At 38.8% G+C, this 23,941-nt stretch overlaps 2 protein-coding genes across 2 annotated transcripts in view; both read left to right on the forward strand.

Annotated features, from left to right (window-relative positions):
- The window catches only part of col11a1b (collagen, type XI, alpha 1b), a 61,307-nt gene extending 56,008 nt beyond the window's left edge, over window positions 1–5,299 (forward strand). The window contains exons 55-67 of the mRNA XM_030775510.1: window positions 137–190; window positions 932–1,039; window positions 1,132–1,185; window positions 1,347–1,400; window positions 2,103–2,210; window positions 2,812–2,865; window positions 2,965–3,000; window positions 3,094–3,147; window positions 3,360–3,618; window positions 3,872–3,984; window positions 4,183–4,251; window positions 4,464–4,697; window positions 5,153–5,299. Coding sequence (XP_030631370.1) covers window positions 137–190; window positions 932–1,039; window positions 1,132–1,185; window positions 1,347–1,400; window positions 2,103–2,210; window positions 2,812–2,865; window positions 2,965–3,000; window positions 3,094–3,147; window positions 3,360–3,618; window positions 3,872–3,984; window positions 4,183–4,251; window positions 4,464–4,697; window positions 5,153–5,299 — 1,344 coding nt within the window. The remainder of the gene's footprint in view (window positions 1–136; window positions 191–931; window positions 1,040–1,131; window positions 1,186–1,346; window positions 1,401–2,102; window positions 2,211–2,811; window positions 2,866–2,964; window positions 3,001–3,093; window positions 3,148–3,359; window positions 3,619–3,871; window positions 3,985–4,182; window positions 4,252–4,463; window positions 4,698–5,152) is intronic.
- A 9,040-nt stretch (window positions 5,300–14,339) lies between these two features.
- On the forward strand, window positions 14,340–19,872 carry olfm3b (olfactomedin 3b). The gene is made up of 6 exons (XM_030774278.1): window positions 14,340–14,408; window positions 16,969–17,112; window positions 17,964–18,119; window positions 18,454–18,673; window positions 18,848–18,954; window positions 19,195–19,872. Exons 1-6 carry the CDS (start codon window positions 14,340–14,342, stop codon window positions 19,870–19,872), a joined length of 1,374 nt encoding a protein of 457 aa, XP_030630138.1.
- Window positions 19,873–23,941: the final 4,069 nt, after the last annotated feature.

The following is a 23,941-nucleotide window of genomic DNA, read 5'->3' on the forward strand; positions in this document are numbered from 1 at the left end:
GTGCGGCATTCTATTTCTATGCATTCTGAATCATTATTGCACCCTGTATGGAGTTCATCAGTATAAAGAATATTATGACAGTTATGTGGTTTGGACTTTGCTCATGTGCATGCATTATGATGTTTGTCTCCTGCAGGGTCCCATTGGACCAGCTGGAACAGAGGGCAGGCAAGGAGAGAAGGGTGCTAAGGTGAGACAAAATAACTTGGACTTGGAGCATATTGCTACTGTGTTTGGATCTCTGCAGGGAAGATTTTCATTCCAATTTATCAGCTTATTTAATTCCCATCCCTTGTTATAGTTTATGATCATAATACAAAAGAGACTAACAGGAGAAGATGTGTTAGCATCCTACATGATTGTGTATATAAACATAATTTTCAGCTCCTGCTAATTTGAATGTTTTATTTTGGTTTTAGCAGATAAATGTGTTGTCAGTACAGGTTCCTGCCTTGTGTACTCAGAAAAGCTCAGAGAAATGCCCTGACAGAAGGGTGATTCAGTAAGGAAAAGCAAAAGGTCTTTGCACATAAAAGCTTAACTGGATGCCAAGACAACTTAATCCTATCCCATGAATCCTATTGCCCAAATTGCTCTTCAAACCTCTATCATTCAGTAAGGGGTTTAATGAAATGGGAGTGGTGATACAGCATTATCAGCACCGGCAGTTTCATCACTATCAACAAATTGTTTTCCTTTAAGATGAAAAATAATATTGTTTCTCTCAGACAATTGAACTTTATTCTCCCCGAAATTGCAAGCAAGCAATGAATAGCATCAGTTTAATCTAAGCCATCAATTCAATTTATTTGTGCAACAACTATTTTTCTTTTTTTTTTTCAGATTTCTCTTTATCTCATATTAGACAATTGCCTGTATTTTTTTTCTGAGGGATAGCTCATAGCTGATTATTTCTCTCACTGTGTGTCAGGGTGAACCAGGTGCTGAGGGACCACCAGGTAAAACTGGACCCGTTGGCCCTCAGGGCCCATCTGGCAAGCCTGGTGCTGAAGGCCTCAGAGGCATTCCTGGCCCTGTGGTAAGATTTTTCTCTATCAGCTCTAATAAATATATGTACAGAATATTTAGCAGACAAAAGTAGAGTCTCATGTATCTTATGGCTCTCCCAAGGGTGAACAAGGACTTCCTGGTGCTTCTGGTCAAGATGGCCCTCCTGGACCATTGGTAAGGTTATATTCTCTACACTATATACATCTGCTCATTGTTCAGTCAGACATTTACAAAGCTGTACATAAGTTCAGAGACATTCACAGTACACTTTACCCAATTCATTTTCTGTATATACTGAAAGTTATAATTTGTCTTTTTTCCCTACATAATCGTAGGGTCCTCCTGGACTCCCAGGCTTGAAAGGTGATCCTGGCTCTAAGGGAGAAAAGGTATGGTCATTATATTTCTGTAGAGTCTTAAGGTATACTTATCTCTGAAACAGTTAAGTGTAATCTCTGTCGGTTAGTCGGTTCTGCTTCAAATGTCATCTGGCATTGTGTTTTTCCATAAAATACAGCCATCTGCCAAGTGTAAGTTTCCCTACCTATGTGCAAAGATCAGCCTGAACTGTAAAACCAACCAACATCCTGCTATGCTTCTAAGACTATTTAGCAAAGTGACAAGACATAAACAAGGCTCAGAGATTTGCCAGAGGGATAATTAAAAATGTAACTCAGCCTGCAATACATAATCAAAACAATGAGTTGTCATAAAGCTGTTTTATAAGAGAATTGGTTTACTGCCATGGTTTAATAGCATTATGGAAAGGCAGAAGGCAGTAACTATTTGCAGCAGGTGCTGAATCAGACCAACTCTACTCCAAACAGTTTACACATCACTCAGCTTATATTGACAATATCCATAAACCCACAATCTCTTCACTGTTGTCAGTATGCCAACAGTTTTGCCTTCTTCTGGGAGAAGAATTAGGTGTATCTGAGTAAAAATGACTATGTAATCAACTTGTTTGTATTACTGAAAATGGATTGAATGTGGTTGTAATTCTTATTTTCAGATTTGGAATATTTTTAATTAATTGTATTGTATGATGCTTTGTGGCTTGTGTGTTAAGACTTTTGTTTGGTTCACAGGGTCACCCTGGTCTAATTGGGCTTATTGGTCCTCCTGGTGAGCCTGGTGAGAAGGGAGACAGAGGTTTGCCTGGACCCCAGGGCCTTGCTGGTGGCAAGGGTGATCCTGTAAGTAGTGATTCTTTACAGGCCTAAAATTAAGTTTTTTAGAGACTTAGTGTAGTGTGTTTTATATTTTACTGCTTATGTGCGAGACAGGAATTATGGAGATGAATGAGGAGGAAAAACTCACTTTATGATTAATTTGAGCATCTTCTTTTGAGGCCTGTTGTATAAGAAGAGCTGATTATGAAATGTATCTGTCAAAACACTGTCACTTTGTTTAAACTGTGCTAAAATGTTTTTTTTTAGTTAAAGAGTTGAGGGAAGGAAGTTGCCCTAATTATATATAAGTATGAATTATTGAGAATACAGCCTTTATCACTAGCTGAACTGTAGATGTTTCTCACTGCTTGTGGACAAGATGATTGTAATATCAGAAATCCCTTATAAACTCAAGAATGTTCAAATGCTTAGTTTTGTTAATGCTATATACTTAATACTTCAATTTTAAGATACTTATTCAATATTTTAAAGGTCCTCCATTTAGACTGGCAGATGTTTCTTTGATTGCATGCTTTACGTGTTTCTCATATAGATTTCTCAGATGTTTACAAGGATTTTTATTGATTTCTCATATATATTACCTGTATATTTTTTACCTACATAGGGTCTTGGTGGAACTTCTGGTCCTGTTGGTCCCCCTGGTCCTCCTGGTATTCCTGTAAGCTCTTCTTCCCCAACAGTATCAACATAAATGCTTGAAAGCTGCTCAAATGTTTTGTTCATTATTGTTAAAACTTGTCCAAATTCTTTTAACAAGGGCCCGCAAGGTGCTAAAGGATCCAAGGGATCAACTGTGAGTGCTGGATTTTTTTTTAGTGAAGAATCAATAAGATGTTAAATGCTTCTCAGACACCACAGCTCATTGTGTGATGTTGTGTTTCTCCAGGGTCAAGCAGGTCAGAAGGGAGACACCGGTATGATTGGACCTCCTGGTCCTCCTGTAAGTAAACTAGCCCCTTAGCAAACTGAAATATGACACTGAATCTTTAAACTGAGACTTGGTGAAATTCAAAACAATGTCTTAATAACTTAGAAACTGAAAATCAGCATAATACTGACAAGATAATGTCCGGTTGAGAATGAAAAAAAACCCCCAGAAAGATCTAGAAGAATAAAGGCACATGACCTTGCATTTGTTTCACTGTGGTCTAGGGTCCACCTGGGGACATCATCCAGCCCCTACCTATCCAGACACCTAAGAAGTCAAGGAGGTCCTCAGACATGCAGGGCGATGAGGCAGCAGACATGATGGACTATGGCATGGAGGGGCCACAGGATATGGATGATATCTTTGGTTCCCTCAACAACCTCAAGCAGGACATCGAACGCATGAAGTTCCCCTTGGGGACACAGGACAACCCAGCCAGAACCTGCAAAGACCTTCAGCTCAGCCAGCCAGACTTCCCTGATGGTACAAGAGAGTTTTCAGATGGGATTTTAGACATGGGCATCTTAGAGCAGCAGGGGTATTTCTGATATATTGCATCATTAGGGAACACAAATGTTTGGATGCAGCTGATGCCCAGTAGCTTTAGTAACCTTCTAATCTCCCAATCCAAATTTAGCAATATTTTCTATGATGTGGTCTGGTGGTTTAGAGCATCAAACATTAGAGAGCGGTTGTTGTCTATGTCTGTGACATATTCTATGGCGTGTTTTTGCAGGTGAATACTGGATTGATCCCAACATGGGATGCACAGGGGATTCCTTCAAAGTTTACTGTAACTTTACTGCAGGGGGAGAGACCTGCATTTACCCTGATAAGAAGTCCACAGGGGTGAGTACCTTAATCTTAAATCATTTCTTGTATTCTAAATATTTCATAGAAAGACAAAGCAGTTTATATCGATATATATATATATATATATATAAAAGATATAGGTATATGTCTGCATAAGCCTAATAACTGATACAATGAAATGTCTCCCTGTGCCCTGTGTCTTTTTTTTTTGTTTTTGTTGTTCTGTGGGAGCAGGTTAGAATATCTAACTGGCCAAAGGAGTCACCAGGCTCTTGGTTTAGTGAGTTTAAGCGTGGTAAAATAGTAAGTATTCTAACCTCTGTCTTTAGCACATCACATAGGTTCTATACTGTGTGAACTGAATATAAAATGATTTCTGCCATACACGTACTTTATCACAATGTTGTCCGTTATCAAACAGAGCTGTACAGTACTGTACTGTACGAACAATAATTATATACAGATAATCTCATAGGTGTAAACCAGTATAAATGTGAGTGCCGTTGTTTTCTTAGCTCTCTTATGTAGATGTGGAGGAGAGCACCATAAACATGGTCCAGATGACATTCCTGAAGCTGCTGAGCTCCTCGGCCAGGCAGAACTTTACCTATATCTGTCACCAGTCTGTGGCCTGGTACGATGCCAAGGCTGACAACTATGACAAGGCATTGCGCTTCCTGGGCTCCAACGATGAGGAGATGTCTTACGACAACAACCCATTCATCAAAGCCCTGTCAGATGGCTGCTCGGTACGTGTGTTGACTGTCTAGCTAAGGCCCTCAGAAATCAGATGAGCAATGAGCAATTCACTGTCCTAGTGGAGAGTCTCAGGATATGCAGGCTTTTGTTCTACACAGACCCCACAGGGCAATCAAAGATCTGAGGAACATTTGATCAGTGCAATCTGATGCATTAGATTAAAAAAGGAGCTTGAGACAAAATACATTATACAGTACAGAAGGCAAAAATGGAACTTGGCCCTCCAGGAAGAAAATTTCTAGACACTTGCACTTAAAGATGGTTTTGACATATTTGACAGTACTGGTGAAATGTTCAGGTTTCAGGTAACGCTAATTCTCAGCACAGATGTATTAGTTGTAAATAATAACAGAAAGACATCAATTAAATTTGAATTCATGAAGTTGTCCTTTAGCATTTTTTAATAATACTTTGCTTATTATGTCATATTCTCTGTGCCTTGCAGACAAAGCAGGGATACTCAAGGACTGTCATGGAGATCAACACACCACGTATTGATCAGGTGCCTATCATCGATGTCATGCTTAATGACTTTGGGGATCCAAACCAGAGGTTTGGCTTCGAGGTAGGCCCTGTCTGCTTCTTTGGCTAGGAGACCCCCCCCCCCCACGGCAGGACAGTTCGAGGAGAGTGGCCAGCCCAAACCCCCTGGCCCAAACCGCCCTTCCCTTCCTCGAGCCACACACACATATAGGGTGAGAGCAGCACCCACACTGTGTTATACATGCATCATTTAGGGATTATTCATCGCCCTCGTGGGGCCTGAATGGCATGACTGAAACCTGCTTTTGGAGAACCATCATGTAAAAAATGACAGGAACAGCTGGTAAACAGTGGTGCATTTCCAGCAAAAGAGGGAGGATCCTTTCATTCTCAAACCCAAAGCCATAATCCCCATCCCAAATCCAATCCACATCTCTCCTCTTCCAACTCCAATCCAACCCATATCCCCATATTCCATCAGGATCCTTCAGGCACTGCTTGGAAAAACAACCACAGTGGTGTGATCTTGCTCAAAACACCCAAACACTCAAGGTGCTATGGAAAGTGCTTTTTTTTTTTTGATAAACTGTAATTATTATTTTGTACAATACTGTTCTTCCTCAATCATCTTTCAAACCTTGCATGTGTAGCAGAATTGCATTTGGATCTTAATTCCTCAATGTGTTGATAATAATACAGAGAAAGTTCTACAGTAATTATCCTTTTTGGTCTGTTTGTTTTTAATGTCATTTGAAAACAAATAGCTTAATGATATTACATTCATTCAAAAAAAAAAACTGTGGCTGACTGCCGTGTTCCTGTTGACATGCAAATAAAGAAAAGCATTCCAAATATTCCTATTTGTAATTATAAAGTATCCCTTTTGTAAATATAGGCCGTCTTAAGCACTCCAAGATTTGCAGTTTCATTCAAAAAAGTTTTGCAGGGGGGCATTCATTAATTATCCAGTGAATGTAACGGACGAATTCACCGTGAGTCATCTCACGAGTGCTGAGCTCTTAGATGTCATACTTTTTTCTTAGTTCCCACTAATTTTATAGAGTGGTGGCAGTGAAACTGTTGTACTTTTGACCATACTTCGTTAACTTGATGAGAGCCTCTATGTCTGATTAAATCTCCTGATAGTATACCTCAGTCTCTTGAGAGAAATGTCAAGATAAAAGGACGTTCAACCCTGTACATAACTTGATTGTGAAATTAAGTTTATATATATATATATATATATAAACACATATTTGTGAAACATCTTCTGTTTTTTTGTGAGTGCCTCCAATTGCCCCTTTAGTTTGAACAGTCTGTGACTAGAATTGGAACATGTTTTGAAATGCTTTCTCTAAGGTTTATTAATATTAAAACTGGATTCTGAACAAAGTTGTATCGGACGTGTTAACTGTTTACTCAGTGTGCAAAATCACTGATTTGTCTGAATTCAGTGAAGCATGGTGCATTTGTTTTTGGTACTGTAATCAGACATACACCAGACTCAAGTTTTACTTTTTTTTCTTTTTTTTTTAATTTGCATTCTTGCACTACAGCTTTCAGATATCTGTGGTAGAATGTGTTCAGATCATGTGATTTTACTTTGCAAGGCTGAGGTCATTCTTGTTCTTCTTTTATCTTTCTTTGTCTCAGAGCCTTTTTTGTCCAAAGATCTATGTGTGTCTTTCAGTCCTTCGCAAGTATATTGCAGTAGAAATATCTCTCTACTTACACATTTGTGTAATTATGCCTATAATTTATGTAAAACGTGGAATAAATGATTGGTACAATTGAAATAGATAGTTTCCATTCAATTACAGTAACATTTCCTTGTTTTTGCAACATATTGCGTATACCGCTTTCCTCTCTCTCTCTCTCGTTCTCCCTGTCTCCTCATTCCTTATTTACAGCCTGGATAAACAACTCTTTTATCATTGAACACGTTACTGGTCATTAATGTTACCTTTCATCTTTAGCCTCTTTCATACATATAGAATTGGTTAAATGAGAGAATTTAACATCGTATCTTGGTCTGCTCGGCTAACAGAGGTCAGTGAGAGTTCAAACACAAAGTTGTATTCATTAGAGTTCCTCAGAGACCTTGCAGTTTGTTGTAAAGCTGCTGTGACGAAGGCCTGATAGTTGGCATGCCGAATGCAGTGGTGGCCAGTTCTCCCCCGGGCTTTAGTTCACTGGCTTGAGGCTGACAGCAGTAATTTGCTGTGCTTGCTCCTCAAGGTTTAGTGCACCTTAGAGTCCTCGGTCCTACTAGGTTATTTGGCCGTGAAGTTTCTCTAACTATCAAACCTCTTCTTTATTTCCTTTTCCAGTGTCACAGCGTCTGTGACCCTAAACTTTGTGCAAAAACTCATTTAAAACAGAGAGACGTGTCTGCCTCAGTATACTGACAAGCCTTCACTTTGACAGAGACAGTCTAGTAGCGTGTCTGAATGCCTACAGTTGCGTCCAGTATCACAATGCAGAGTTGCATGTGTAACACAGGGTATTGAATATTAAAAAATGAAGGCAATTTTCCATTGGCATCCAGTGTGAGATCCAGTTGCACTCCAATGGGGAAGCACAGACTTAAATCCATCCCTGTAGAATTATTTCCACAATACTCTCTCCATCAAATAAGCAAAGAGGTGTATTGGTGTTTTTGTTGTTGAGCTGATTGGTGTTTTTGTTGTTGAGCTGCTCCCCTGTGGTTCAGTAAATAAGATTTTGGATATTCCTCCTCTAAAGTTTAAGTCACACTATGTATGCATGTCCTATGTATTTGTGACATGTAGGGATAAATAAGCTTTTTTCTACAAGGAAATGGCAGGCATCATATTTATAGCCTAAAGAAAAAAATTGACAAACAAAAACTTGATAGGTAATTTGAAATGAGAGGGAGCAGGGGACATAGAGAGATAGTGTGCTTAGACTGCTCATTTAGTTGTTAGGTATTTGTAGACAAATCCTGGGATAACACAATGATCTTCATGAATCAAGGGGCATACTTAGTTACATGAGCACCAAACATCTTTTCTTTCTGCATTGAAAGAATTCTTATATTTTTTTTCTGCATTGAGAGAGTCTTTTTTTAGATAATTTAATCCGACTCTGTCATGGGCATTTTGCTTTTTCTTTTTTTTTACACAGTTTGTTTCTTCATGTTGCTGTCAGATGTCAAAATTGTGATTTGACCTTGAAATAGTGTCCAGTGTCCTCTTAGGTAATTCTTCAAATTAATTTAGAGAGTTTAAAGAGAGATTTTATGAAAGAAGCCCAGTCTGATTTAAAAGTTTAATATGTTTGTATCAAGCATTAAATAACATAGCAGTTTTAATGTACAGATATACTATTTGATTAATATCGTAAGTGTTTGACACCACTGCAGTGGTTATGATCTATAGTGTACTGATAGTTGTTTTTGAAGCTCCTTAGACGTGGCTTATTTATCTGTTCAGCTCATCATAATGAGGAGGTAGTTGTAATGGCTGAGTAGAATAGTAAATGTAATAACAACTGTATTAAGTTTAATAAATTGGTGTTTTAATTGTCAGACACAGCAAAGGTATTTCTCAATGAATTTTTAAAGAGGGGGCCCTCCAAAAACCTTTTTATAACACACATTCTGCATCAAGGGTTCACAGACAAAGACTGTCTATGAGTTTCTAATGTTGGGTCCTTCTATGAATAGCCTGCCGACTTATTCTGGTCTACACCCTCCATTAATTATATAAAGAAGAAAAGGCTAAATATCTTGTTACAGTCAGTATTACAACATTCAGCTTTTCATCTCAGCTGTCTAGGAGCTCACAGGGACCAAAAAGGATGAAGGATGGTGAAGTGTGTTGCTGACTCTTACATCTGGATGTATCTGTGATAAGAAAATGTCTTTCAATATGAATAATGAAAGTTCCAGCCAACTGGAATACACGGTCCAGTTGTTAGTTACCTTAGTGTTTGTACTTCTTATTGTGAAATGGTTTCAGAAAGAAAGAAAGAAAGAAAGAAAGAAAACCCATGTCTTGGCACCTGGTCTTCCACATAAATGCAAATGCAAAGGTCAAAGTTTTTATTAACCTTCAGAGTTATTTGAATAACGCAGGCTTGATTTCAAACAATTCTTAAAATAAAAAGGGCATTTTGTTGGGTGAAAATCAGTTGAGAATTCTCAGTTTTCGTAATTATCTAGTCTCCTTTGTTGCATATAATTTTAACATTTTGGAGACTGACAACCAAACTAACCATGAAGATAACATTTTAGAAATTTTACTGTGGTTTGAGGGAAATATACTTTATACTGTATTAGAAATATACAACTACAATGTTTTTGTTGTACATTTAATAGAACTCTATATATTTTACAAATGGTAATGAGTAAAATATGAACATTTTTCTCATCCTCATTTTATTTTTAAATGAAAGAAATAACAGCTTTGTCGATGAGTTTGTGATGAGTATATTGTAAAATAGTGAAGCTTAAAATCAAGCTTGCTAAGTCCAGTCAATCGGATGCATAATCTCTGTGCTGTGTAGTTCATTAAGACCAAGAATCGGACAACAACAACAACAGAACGAAAGCAACGATGTCCACAAAGCCCATGTCAATGGATTTCTTCACAAACTCATATGAATTATTTGTTACTTCTATTTAATACAGTGATATAGTTACTAGTGTAAAGGTGGGAGGAGGGGGGGGGGCTGCACTGATAGTCTGATGCCTTTGAATAAAAATGTTATCCAAAATCAAATGCTGGAAATCCTGAGTTCCCTTTAAGATGATTGAGATCTGTGAATTAAACATCTCTGAGCAGTGTACTACAAAGCTCTTGTCACAAAATGCCTCAAATTAATGTGGCCAGCAATCACATCAGTAGAACTTGACAAGCCCTGTAGAATGATTGCTTTGAAATGCCTGTATTACATTATTCATAGCACCTGAAAATTCCCAATGGCATTAGAGCAAATTATAAAGAACGTAGGCATAGTCAAAGTCCTGAAGAAGTTCACTTTTTTTCTTTTCTTTTTTTTTTCCAGAAAAGTTTTGACTCAAATTCCTGTTGTGAATTTTAGGGACTTTGAGGGCAAATAATTAGCAAGGGAATGGGGGTGAAGCTGTTGTTTGTAGTGCAGCTTTTCCTGTTTACCCGAGTACTTGTTTATACAGTAATAATGAACATGAAAATAAAAGATTTCATTACTATATAGACAACTGAATTTGTATTTGCGACTGTCGACAGAAAAAGATTTTTGTAATCCAGTAACTAAACATGTAACTGAATCACTGAGTCAGCTGGGCTGCCTGATTGAAGATTTCATCTTCTTGTTATTATCATCTCCATAATCAATAATGTAGCTGTTCAGGGCAGGGTTTATAACATGCAGGACAATAGCAATGAAGTAATGAATGACAAATAGTCTGTGTGATGCACAAATGATCTTTATTTTTAGAAAGCGTGAGTACATCCCTGAACAAATTCCCATTCACTCACAGAGTGAAGCAAAATGTAGCGGCACAACAGTGGGCTCCACAAACCAATGCCTCCTCTGGATGTATTTACTGATGAATGCACCACAACCAAAGAGTCCATTATCTCTAACCTTGCTCCCTCCTCCAAGTTTGGCGTATTTTAGTGTCCAAAATAAATCAGTGGAACCCATTTAGGTTTATGGAAACAGGCTTTCTCTCTGCCTAATGACTGATGAGTAAGACTGCCTCACAAATGGCTTCTGTTCATGAATGCTGTATTCTGTGTTTGTGTGTGTGTGTGTGTGTGTGTGTGAGTGTGTGTGTGTGTGTGTCTGTCTGTCTGTCTGTGCATGTACATGTGTTTGCACGTTTTGGCTATAATATTCTTTATTTATAGTTGAAGGGCAGTCAGAGGAAAGTTTCCCCACTAGGAGAGGGTATGTCTCCATGTTAGAACATGCATATGTATTATGCATCTATCTCTCTCTCTCTCCCTCTCTCTCTCTCCCTCTCTCTCTCTCTCTCTCTCTCTTCCTCGCTCTCGCTCTCTCCTCTGCGTGTGTCTGTGTGTGTGTGTGTGTGTGTGTGTGTGTGCGTGCATGTATATGCATGTGTCTGCATGTGTGAGTGTGTGTGTGTGTGTGTGTGTGTGTGTGTGAGAGAGAGAGAGACAGAGAGAGAGAGTGCATCTGAGTAACTGTTTGAGTTCATATGCACATTTGTTAATAGGCATGTGTGTTTTCCTGGTATGTCAGGCAGAATGTTGTTTCTTTCTGTGCGTTTGCCGATCTCGCTGTCTCTTTTGGGAACACCTTTCAGTCAGAGCCCTGGCAGACGGCAACTGTGGCCAGCAGCCAGACAAAGACGTGACTGGAGTTAATGGAGCCTGATGAGACTGCACACATCTCAGCCTCCAGATTCACCATCTATCCTCTCCTCCTCCTCCTCCTCTCTTTTCACCCTCCAAACTCTGTGAATCCAAACTCTACCCAGACGTCTGTGTTTTGTAGGCTTTGAAATATCAGCTCTGATCAAAGGCTTGGGCACCCCATTTAGAGAGAGCTGTCAGAGGAGGAGTATGTGTTCCATTCACACTGCTGTAAACCCAAACAGCACTCCTCCAATCAAACAAGTGTCAGAAAGGAGACAGTTCACTCTGCAAACTGTGGAAACTCATCAGCACGCTGCAGCTGGACTCCTTCATCCACCATTACGGCTCAGATAAAAGGATCTCTCTTCTTGAGAGGAAAACCTGGGAAGGGCAGGGTCTAGAGCACAAAGAGAAACATGACTGATACAAGACCAGTAGCATTAAGAAAAATCTCTTCATCTAATTACGTAAATTCTTGAGGGAAAAGTTATGTTTTTTTAAATGAAACACAAGTCAACAAACGAACCATGTATTTCTTACCAAGAGAACACGTGTAATATTAGCAACTCAAGAAAAGTATCTATATTTTTAGCCATAAACTTAGCTTTGATACCAACGGAATGATATGGTTATGAGAGTTTTGTTACATTCCATATAATGTCGAATCAAGTCCAATCATGTCGTCATATCATATCATGTACCATTATGTCACGTCACTTCCAATTGTACCCCATCACTTCGTGTCTCATTAGATGATGTAACGCCACGTCACGTTACGTCACATTATGTCATGTCACATCACATTATGTTTGGTCAGGTTTGCTTAGTTTAGGTTCGGGGGAAGTTCTGTTATATTTTTTCACTTTTTAAAAATTTAAACGTTGCTTCTCATCACCTTCCCTTGGATGGCTCCATGTGTGCTGGCTGCATATGTTTGAAATAAATGTAGGCCTCATTAACTTGTATGTCTTTCATCTGATGGACAGGCCTGTTGACGGGAGTACTGAGGACAGGAACCTCCCACCAAGCGCAAGGTGACTCCTGCAATGCAGCCTGCACAGCTGAATCTGTTATGAACCTCTACAAGAGATGGAGGATTTTTTGAAGACATTAAACACCACTTGGCTTTGGCAGAGGGATTTCCAAAACAGCGTTACCACGATGGCTTTGGCAATGTCAGGTTTCAAAAGGTCCAAGAACGTCAGTCTTGCTCTGACACTGAATTTATTTCACATGGCAAAACGACACAGATTTTGTGTCTGTATTTTGTTCATTGCTTGCATCAGAGAGATAAATTGAGAGAGAGGTGGGGGGAGAGAGAGAGAGAGAGAGAGAGAGAGAGAGAGAGAGGGAGAGAGAGAGAGAGAGAGAGAGAGAGAAAATGCAATCCTGAAATTGAATCTTACAATTTCATCCTGGCCTATTTACCTGCTTGAAAAAAAAATCATGAAATATCTAGCTAAATGACTCTCATTATGCAGTGGTTACAGCAAGATAATGTACATTAAAAGTAAAAAAAACACTTTTCCTTTGCAAGTAAATGCAAAAAAAAAAAGAACTCCTTACAAAGACATGATCGACTCAAGAGTATTTAAATGAGAGCTCTGGATGGAGGTTGCCTGGCAACTAATTGCAAGAGTTACTCAAGTTCACATTGTTTGTTCCTTATCTTCGTCTTACTATGATGCACCTATAAAACTAGGAACCGCTGAGTGATTCATATGAATTTTACCATCATTTTTTTTGTGCAAGAGAGAGACCACAATGTACTGAGTCCTTGGAAACTCCCATATCTGACCCATTCTGACTCAACCATGTTTGCTTAAAGAAGGCAGCTGCTATATGAAGGCAGCTGCTATATGTGAGATCAGTCATTTACTTCAACAAGATAACTTATCTCTCCTATAAATATATTAAAACAAATGTATAATAGGGCACAATTCTGGAGCAGAAAACAAATGCTCATTAATTCAGAACAGGGTATAACTCAGTGCTCAACAATCATGTTTCCAGACAAACCCACTAAATTTAAAGGAATTTGTAGTCATCCCCCAAAGCATTGTGTTCACCCCTGCCTTACAAAATGTTAAACGTGAATTCATTATGTCTTGTTAGTCTTAGAACTTGATGCTAATAAAACCTGAAATAAGACAGATACTGTTCTTCTGGAGCTATTGATGTACTACATCTCTCTGTTTAGTGTTTGTTGGGTATCACAAACCCCATAGAAATTGCATCATAGGGTATGAGAGGATATTTTAGAAATGGTCAGAACTGATACAAAATATTATGTGTAGTTTACCTACTGAACTTTTTTTATTCAGAGCATATGCTAATATTTTGCACTAGAACCACCTAGCTGGATCTTCCTGTAACCTACTGCGTGAGAGAGAGAGAGAGAGAGAGAGAGAGAGAGAGAGAGAGAGAGAGAGAGAGAGAGAGAGAGAGGGGGGGGGGGGGGGGGGGGGTTGTGCCTGGTTCGCTGCCAGGCACAAATGTAGGTATGTGTTTTAGTCTTCCCCGGGACTAGTTAATCAGTATCATTAGTACTGAACCACTAAATGATGTAACAGCCGTCTAGAGGCTTTGTGCAGCGCAGCAGGCAGAAATTCATTGCTGGCACAAACTTTTCTGCCTATGGTAAAAAGCGCTTTGCCTAGAGCGGAGATGACACTGGATCTACTTTCAGCGCTTCTCTGGACGCTGTTTGGTCCCCGGGCACTTGTATGTGGTTAGAATCGAAAGGTCCGACAGCTAGCAAGTACTTGAAGACAAGGACTGACGAGATTAACTAGCAAACTAACCAAAAGCAGAATGCGGGCGCTGTTCACGGTGCTGAAACCTCTGATTTTCCTTACGCTGCTCGGTTATTGTCCTTCCATGGTGAGTGCCTCATTTTCTCAATTAACAACGCAAAAATGAATTATTCGACCAGACTGAAATGGACGTTATTTATATGCTGAGTGTTGATAAGTATAAATGAGTGCTATCCAATATTATTAAGTCAAGGAAGTTGACAGACACTGAATCAAACAGGGAGTATGGCATATGTATAAATATAAGCGCAATCATAAAATAGCAAGAACTCCGTGTATGCAAGCGAACTGATATTTATCAAGCGACGTTCAAGGCACACATTATTATCAGCATTAAAAAAAAGTCTAGCGAATGTTTTTGACATCAGTTTATAAAGGTGCATCATGAACCTCCGGACTTTGCTACTCAAAATTAGGTAGAGAGAGAGAGAGAGAGAGAAAGAGAGCGAACATTTAAAATCAAACGTATCAACAGTGGATTTGGTAAGCAACTTACTAAACAGCTGCTCTCTTTAGATGTCCTACATCACATGAAGCGCTTCTTCAGCAGTACTATTTATTTACATTTTGTTCTCCATATTTAATTTAGATCGGCAACTTTACGGAAACAACAAAAGGTTGCAAAGACAAGCTTTCGATTTCCAACGAGTTTGATCACTGACGTAGTGTCACTTAAGGAATGGTCTCATTTATCTTTACATTTATCCCCAATTTTCAACCGGTCCACAAACTAAACAGGCTGATTTTTGTGGCCGCCTACAACATAGAGCACCTGCAGGGCACGTTAGTGTCTCATGATAAAGAGAACGAGTCTCTTCAGAGTAAAGGGAAAACAGCTGCATACCCTATTTAGTGTGCTGAATTCCTCCATTCATATCTGATAAAACTGGTGAAAGAGCAGTATGAAACCATCCGGCTTGGATATGCTACAACTGGGTGACATTGCCAAGAGATGCGTTTCACAGAAACACGAGGAAATGTGTCACCATGCTTAGAAAAGACTTGTAAGCCAGCTAACTCCCCCATCCATACACACACTACCACCTTTACCACCAACACATTATTACAGATGCACGCACACACACACACACACACACACACACAGACACACACACACACTCATAAACACAACACAGTGTCTGTAAAAGGCTAGCTTTAGGAGAACAGCTTTTCAGAGTCCCCTGAGAGAGGGGGGAAAAAATCTAACAAAAACAAGTATGGTCCCCTTTGATCATTGCAGGGACTGCCAGCAAAGAAATATCTGCCTCATGAAAGCATGATTAAAAGGAATGAATGCAGCAGGGTTGCAAAGCATGACTTACTTGTCCTTAAAGTGAACTACTTTTGACCAGCGCTGTTTCAGTCTGAATGTGAACTGTGCTGTAATTCTACATAATTCCTAGTTTTATGATAATGGATAGGATGAACTGACTGAAAGCATTTGTAAAAGCCTTATCTGATTTTGTAAAGTGTTCTGAATTATTTGTCACTTAAGTTCTTATTGTTATGACAGGGCTAACTAATTCATTGTCTGCTGTATTTCCAGAAATATCCGTGAGCAAAGTGAATGAATGATGTGATTGCATTGTCAGGAAATTAAGGAGGGTGTAACTATCAAGCGATTAAGCACACACAATCACACACATACACACACACTCACAGATAGATAGAGAGAGAGAGAGAGAGAGCGATAGAAAGACAGAGAGAACAAAATCACTAATATTACCTGTTCTGGGCACTTAGTTACCCTGTGTTCTTATGAAGGGGGACCAACCCCTCAGAAATGGATCAGATTGCACTGTACAGTTCATATCACTAACTACAGAAAAGGGTTTGTTACTATACTAGTGGTGACAACAATATGCTGCACTTTATTACTTTTCAGTTAAGAAGATGTATCAAGAATAGAATACAGGCTGGATCATGTTGCTGAATAGCTTGAGATTAAGTGGGAAAAGAAGCCTCAGCAGAGCTACTCAAACGCTTAGGCTTGGAATCCTGTGCTGAACAGGAAACACAGTGGACTAAAGCCATGCACTGCAAACCCAGTGGATCTGTGTAATCAGCTCATTAATCTTAGCCTCAAGAACAGAGAAATTTTTACAAAGAACTACACTAGAGACCATTCAGCAAATACAGTCTTCCACGGCAAGATGCCCTTTATAAGTTTAAAAGTTTGCCCCCGTGGCTGTTGTTGTTGTTGTTGTTGTTGTTGTTGTTGTTGTTGTTGTTGTTGTTGTTTTGTTTTGTTTCATTTTGTTTTTTTAAGCACAACTGTTCCTCTTTGAACTGAACATGAAAACACAGCAGCTTCAGACAGCATGAAGACCCTGAGTGTATAAGTCTGTACTTTTTAAGATATGAACAGCAAGGCCAAGTTACACCCTTTTCATATGCTTGTCTCCCCCGTGATGCTGTTTTTAATCTTTTGTTCTTCAGAGTTATGAATCTCAGTACAAAAGTGAGTCATTATGAACTATTTAAAGATACTGTGTGTTTGACGTGATTATGAATATGATGGTCCAGACCTCCTCTGGATAGTGCTAATTGTGTGTGTGTGTGTGTGTGTGTGTGTGCGTGTGTGTGTGTGTGTGTGTGTGTGTGTGTGTGTGTGTGCGTGTGTAAAGACAATCAAGCCAAAAGAGGGTTGGCAGGTGTTTAGTTCAGCACAGGATGCAGACGGCCGTTGCATTTGCACAGTGGTGGCTCCTGAACAGAGCCTGTGCTCCAGAGATGCTAAGAGCAGACAACTGCATCAGTTACTGGAGAAGGTATGTATGTATCAATGGTGTTTTCATCAGCTGTGTTTTCTTCCTCTGTGTTCTCTTTCATGTGCTCACACAGAATTTCATGATTGTTGTCAAACTTGCCAATTTGCCATTAGTATCTCCTTCAGGCATGTCTGGCCTGCTTTGTTTCCAGTATCAAATTTAGATCTGATCTGTCTAATATGGTAGTAATTTACTTTCTGTTTTGTATAAAATCATGCTCTGTTCTTTATGTTCATCCACAAAATATGCCAAATGGCATTCTGCAGCCCACTAGAGAACAGTAGACAGATAATGCCAATGTGTAACACTTGCCTGGGTGTTGGACACAGTCATTCTAAGAATGAACATGTTACATGTTGTCTGTGGTTTTCTTGGAGAAAATGTAGACACAACATACATTGGAGATACACAGAATAAACAACCCATTTAGGGTATATGTCTTCATCCTGTGTTGTGATAGATAGAGGCTTTGGAATTTTTTTATATTTACCTTGATAAATTTATAAATAAATGAGTACCAATGAGTTTCCAGTTTTCCATTCCCCAAATTTTCTGAGTTCCATCAAAATTTCAAGGAAAAGACAGCATCAGGACTGACTCTGACCAAAGGGGGAAAAAACTTCCTAAAGAATGACAATATTTCATATATCAGTCAAACTCCTCAGTGGGGCACAACTTCAGATGGGATCTTTGGTGTACAGACTACTAGTTAATGTTTTTTTTTTTTAATGGTAATGCTTTATAGGTGTCATCATTTACAAATGGTACTTATTTTGCACTGATAGCGCTGCTATATAAGGAATATGATATGATCTATGCACCTCATACTTAATTGAGCTCCTTTTCTGAAGGTTCAGAACATCTCACAGTCAATAGAGGTTCTGAACCTGCGAACTCAAAGAGACTTTCAGTATATTATGAGAATGGAGAGTCAGATGAAGGGACTACGATCAAAGTTCAGACAAATTGAGGGCAACCGGAGGACGTTATTGACAAAAAACTTTCAGGTAAGTGTCCATTTAAGTCCAACATTTTGAAAAATCAATCTGGCCATTTAACGTGAAACTGCTGAGACTTTCCTTTTGATTTAATAGCTATACTGGGTTCAACAACTCCTTATCCAAACCATTATCATAAATATCTTTAATCACCAAAGACAATATAATAAGTACAAATGAAGTAAATATCTCTGATTACAACAGAAACAAATATCATGTTGGTCCACATCTTAAAATCGGTTTTCGGGAGACGCATATTGATCTTTTCTTCGTAAGGCTCTAACTCTGATTCATTTCATCCTTGTCCACTTATCTCTATTTCCGGAACCTGCCATTCTCTCAGGAGCTGAAGGGGAAGATGGATGAGCTGCAGCCATTGATCCCAGTGTTGGAGCAGTATAAGACAGACGCCAAGCTCATCTCCCATTTTAAAGGGGAGATCAGGAATCTGTCTTCCGTGCTGTTGGGGATCCAGGAAGAAATAGGAGCTTATGATTATGAGGAGCTACAGCAAAGGGCTCTGACACTGGAAGGGCGACTAAGGAACTGCATGAGTAAACTCAGTGAGTTTCATTCAGTCCTGTACTCTATCATGTATAATTTGATTTTCGTGATCCTACGAAGCCATAATATTTTGAAACTGTTAACTGCTGAGTAGCAAAATGAGTATGGCAACATTTTGCATTCATATCATGAAACATAATGTCATAATCCCCTCTTTTTTGGTGTACTGACAGCCTGTGGTAAACTAATGAGAATTACTGGGCCTATGACGATTAAAACATCAGGAACCAGATTTGGAGCTTGGATGACTGACCCACAGGCATCTCCCAGAATCAACAAGGTAAAGTCTTAACAAGTTTACATACTGTATGTTAGGTTGAACAGCTTCATGAGTACAAGTGAAATTTGCCAAAAAAAAAAACAACACCACCAGCACCACCAACAACAGAAACTAAAATGGTTAATTGGCTGAATTTTCCATATGTACTATGTGTTATCGTAGACAAGAATGGTAAAAATGACACTCACTGTATTATTCTGAAAGGAAAGAAAATAATACTTTTGCAATGGTTTAACACAGGTATGGTACATGGACAGCTACACCAACAACAAGATTGTGAGAGAGTACAGGTCAGTGGCTGACTTTGTAGCAGGAGTTGAGTCACGAACCTACAACCTTCCATTCCACTGGGCTGGCACAAACCATGTGGTCTACAATGGCTCGCTCTACTATAACAAGTACCAGAGCAACATCATTGTCAGGTACAACTTTGATAGTGGCCGAGTAGTGACCCAGCGTGCACTGGAGTCAGCTGGTTTTCATAATGTGTACCCCTATACCTGGGGTGGCTTTTCTGACATAGACCTCATGGCAGATGAGCTGGGATTGTGGGTTGTGTATGCAACCAATCAGAATGCAGGAAACATTGTCATCAGTAAGTTAGATCCCCTAACCCTTCAGGTCTTGAAGTCCTGGAACACAGAATATTCAAAGAGGAATGCTGGAGAGTCCTTCATGATCTGTGGCACACTTTATATCACCAACTCCCACCTGACTGGGGCCAAAGTCTACTACTCTTACTCCACCAAGACCGCCACCTACGAGTATACAGACATACCATTCCACAACCAGTACTTTCACATGTCAATGCTTGACTACAATGCCAGGGACCGTGCTCTCTATGGCTGGAACAATGGCCACCAAGTTCTCTTCAATGTCACGCTGTTCCATGTCATCAAAACTGATGATGACTCCTGATGTGAAGTCTCAAGGTTGACTGGGAGAGTGGAGGCTTGTTTTGTAAACATTTTGAAAACCAGTTATTTTCTTCAGTTTTACTCCTGTCATGTGATCCTTTTGTTAAGTAACAGCTTTTAGGAATTTCCATTAAAAGACCTTGAAGTGAAAGGAGATATTGAGATCAAAAATATATTTATTTTGGTAAATATAGATGTTATTTAATGGTCATCTCTTCAGTTAGAGATGTCTATGCCTTAAGCCACCCTGTAAGGGGAGAAAAGCTAAATACTGAGTTTGGCCTTGCAAATGTGACATTTCAGCCAGTCTGGTAACACTTTGCGTATAGCCGAGAGTTTCAAAAGCAACCCATATTCCACGTTTCAATTTATTAAAAAAAAAAGAGAAGAAAGAAAACAAAAAAAGGAAGATTCAGTGAGATGAGAATAATGACAAATAATGATAAATGGGTCTGCATCCTTTATGTGAAGTGTTTCCAAAATGGGCAGTCTGAGCCAGCATTAGTCATAGTCAAAAGTATTACATCTACCACAGAATTATGAATAAACTCGAGAAAATGATGACATCAGTAAATGAAATACAGACAGTTTCTTTATCAACTTAAGGCAAAACTAAATGGTGACATTTCAGCTGCAGTTTTTACCACAGCCATGGTTGGTTTACATTATTATATGTTGTCATACAATAACACCATGAGCCAAACACCAGAGAAAAAAACTGATCGCTTGTCTCTGATTGTTTGTAAAATTAGTTTATGTGAGAATGTAAATTTCTATTGTTCGTTCTGAGATGTTTCAAATGATGTTATTTCTGAAAAACGATGACAATAATCTAAATGCCATTATTAAAATAAGTATTATTAAAGTAAGATCTCAAATCGATACATTATGATCCTCACCGTACTATAAATTATCATATTAAAAATAGGGTCAACTTAGGGATTTATGAGTCATTAATACATATGTCTTTGAGACACATTAATACTGGATTAGTTTGAGCAGGGTGCAATACTAGAATCAATAGTCACCTGTGCAATAAAAAAAATGTTTATCAGCCTATAAGTGTATTAATGAACCTAAGTGTGTTCCACAATGTGTCTGCTACAATTGTTTGCTTCATTGAAAACTTCAATGATATTGTATTTACATATTTGCTGGAGATATAAGCCACATATTTACTCTTGTACATAATACTGTTATTATTTTCTCTGTTTTTGAGACATGTAAAATAATTGTACTTTGTCTTGAACTGCAAACTGTTTACATAAAAAGCGACAGGAGCAAAATGATATTAACTTAAATGAAGCACACAGATATAATGTTGTTATCATCTATTTATTGAAGTGTTGTATTGCTGTAATATGAAGTGCTATTTCATTGTATGAAGTGCTATTTATTTCATTTCAACTCAAATTTTCTTCTATTACATTTTTCATAAACAATATTGTAATGGAAGACTGTATTTGTTTATGTGTTTTCTATCAGCATTGGTTTTAAAAGTGTTTCTTTTCACCACATTGTTTTCTTTTTGAGAATCTGGGAGACTGTTTTATTGTTGTCAAAGTGAGTTTCTGTTTCTGCGATTTTTTTTCTTCCTTATTTTAAACAGCAGTGAGGCAATTTCTTAAAGAAGTTTTGTAAACTCTAAATCAGGGAGGGACAAGTCTGGTCCTTGAAGGCTGGAATCCTGCTGTTTTTCAGTCTCACCACAAAAATCAAGAGTTGATTTCAACCTGCAAAAAAAGGTGTGTTCTTTCCTCAAATCCCTGTGATCATTGGTAAAAGCAAAATCCAACAAGAAATGACGGACTCAGAAACCTGAGTTGTGCACCCCTGGTCTAGAGGATTTTAGAGAAACTTCTGGAGTGAGTAAATTGATCTGTTCGTTCTGGAAAATTTCTCGTTGAAATAGTGGATGACTGTTGCTTGTATGCGTCAAAGGATACCCTCTAGGAAATCAGTGATGGGCTATCCATGCAACTGGATATCTTACATGGTTTACCACAAAAAGAACGATGGCAAAAGACGATGGAATGATGGAGTCATGCAATTACTTCCAAGTAGAGAGTGAAGAGTGGAGTACACAGTGCAATGAGTAGTGCTAGTTAAAGGTGTAACTCAAAGCATGCTGAAATGAATCATTACAAGGTATTAATGGATAAAATACTTGAATTAGACACCCCTAACCACAACTGTTTCTGTAGGCAAATCACTTCTTAACAGCATTTAGAGTCCAGAAAAATTAACCTGGGTAAAAGCACACTGCTGTCACTCTTGGATGTTTGGCAGGAGTGATGCGTAGACAGCTCCTTCTGCTCTGAGCTCCCTTCCAGCTGCTACACTATCTCACACTAGACCTTCATGACCAAGCAGAAACCCTTGGAGCAAGACATGCTGATGCAAAGGCATGCCAGGATCCTAAGTTAGTTTGCCAAGTAGTTTGGCTGTGTTTCAGTGTGTCTCCACAGGTCAGATCAGCATCTCAGCACTGTCTAGTCATCACAGATTCAAAGGTGAAATGCTCCTTTTCAGTCCTTTACATTTGAATATTTTTGGGGGGAATAAAAGTCAAGGTAATAGCTTCACAACTAAAGCACCTTAGAAATGGCCAGGCTAAATGCATTCCATTTCGTGCCGTTAGATGGTTTTTTGAGCTCCCACCGTATCCTGAGGTGCTGAAACACACACAATGTAAACAGTCGCCCGGATGACACCATGACAACGGGGAGGGGCAGGAGGGGGACTGGTAAATAAACAAATCGGTCTTGCGGAACTTATTCATATGATCTTTTTTTCTTTTTGTTTGTTACAGAGAAGTAAACACCACTGTAACTTCAAACGAATGGAGAGCAGCCCAGTAATGACTGCTTGCTCAATTTAACACCGTCATTCTCACACTCTGTGATTTTTCCATAATCAGTGGCTGCAGTAAAAACAAAGCACATCTGGATCAGTATGGATAAAAAGTCAAAGTTGGAAAGAAATAAGATTTTTAAACAGTGCACCACAACAAGGTAAATATTTGATCTTAATACAAGTAAAATAAGGAACAATATCACTTTTTGAGACCGTAACACTGAACCTCCCAGCCGTCTTTATCATAACCCTTATCATCACTGACTCATTACTAATAATGTACATTAGAATATTTAATATGTAAACTGTCAAATATGACCCGACATTGGTTAGACTGGCAAACAGGGATACCACGTGCGACATAGCAATGCCCTCAGCTATCCTGCTCATTGACAGCTCCTGGGCAGAGCAACTGGATTGACTGTGGACCCATATCACAACCAGTCCAGATAAACATTACGCAAAGCCAAGCAGTGCATATAAAGCCAGCACTAAAATTAACTTCCTCATTACTTGGTGACAGTAGAGAGAGAGATTGAACGTATGAATTCTTTTTTTAAATATATCTGTGTGACCCCAACTGTTATTTGGGCCTCATAAACAGCTAATGGACTCTGTAGGCAAGAGACATCTCTATCATTCTTCTCCCTCAGCTCATAACTTGCATGAGACATACTGTAATATGTTAGGCCATGCAAATGGGAACAGTCATATGGCACACTGTTTGAAAATTGTGTTAGGTCATTTGCTTTTTTAGACAAGGTTGGGTAGAATGCAAAATATGATAGATGATTACATGTCCACCTGTTTTTCTCTTTATTTGTTTTGTTGTGGGGTTTTTTTTTTTTTCAGCTCAACGGAGTACTGCCTTTGTGACTTCTCTCTGTGGTGAGCTGAGTCTCTTTTCCATTTAAATATGTTCTGTTTGACATTCAATCTTAACTCTCAGTATTAGAATGAATGTTGTCCTCTTGCTATTGTATGGGAAAAGAATGCACTTACAGATACATGCTTATGTTATTACGGATCACAACTTTTGTCATAACTAATCTACTGTCTATTTTATTCGTCAGATGTACTCAGAATAAATCAGAAATGTTGAAATATCACCAGCCTCAACAGATGCTTCTTCCCTCATTTCAAAAGACATTTTCACAGAGTTTTCAAAATGATTAGGCCTACTAAAGATTTAGTGAATAGTATTATCAAAGAAT

This window comes from Chanos chanos, chromosome 5 (assembly GCF_902362185.1).
Source record: "Chanos chanos chromosome 5, fChaCha1.1, whole genome shotgun sequence".
NCBI classification, from domain to species: domain Eukaryota; kingdom Metazoa; phylum Chordata; class Actinopteri; order Gonorynchiformes; family Chanidae; genus Chanos; species Chanos chanos.

What these genes read in the sequence shown, in the direction of transcription:
- olfm3b (XM_030774278.1), top strand. Translation starts at nt 14,340, where the DNA reads ATGCGGGCGCTGTTCACGGTGCTGAAACCTCTGATTTTCCTTACGCTG. An exon ending in TCGGTTATTGTCCTTCCATG is followed by an intron (nt 14,409 to 16,968) that starts GTGAGTGCCTCA and finishes GCGTGTGTAAAG; the next exon opens with ACAATCAAGCCAAAAGAGGG. An exon ending in TATTGACAAAAAACTTTCAG is followed by an intron (nt 18,120 to 18,453) that starts GTAAGTGTCCAT and finishes CCATTCTCTCAG; the next exon opens with GAGCTGAAGGGGAAGATGGA.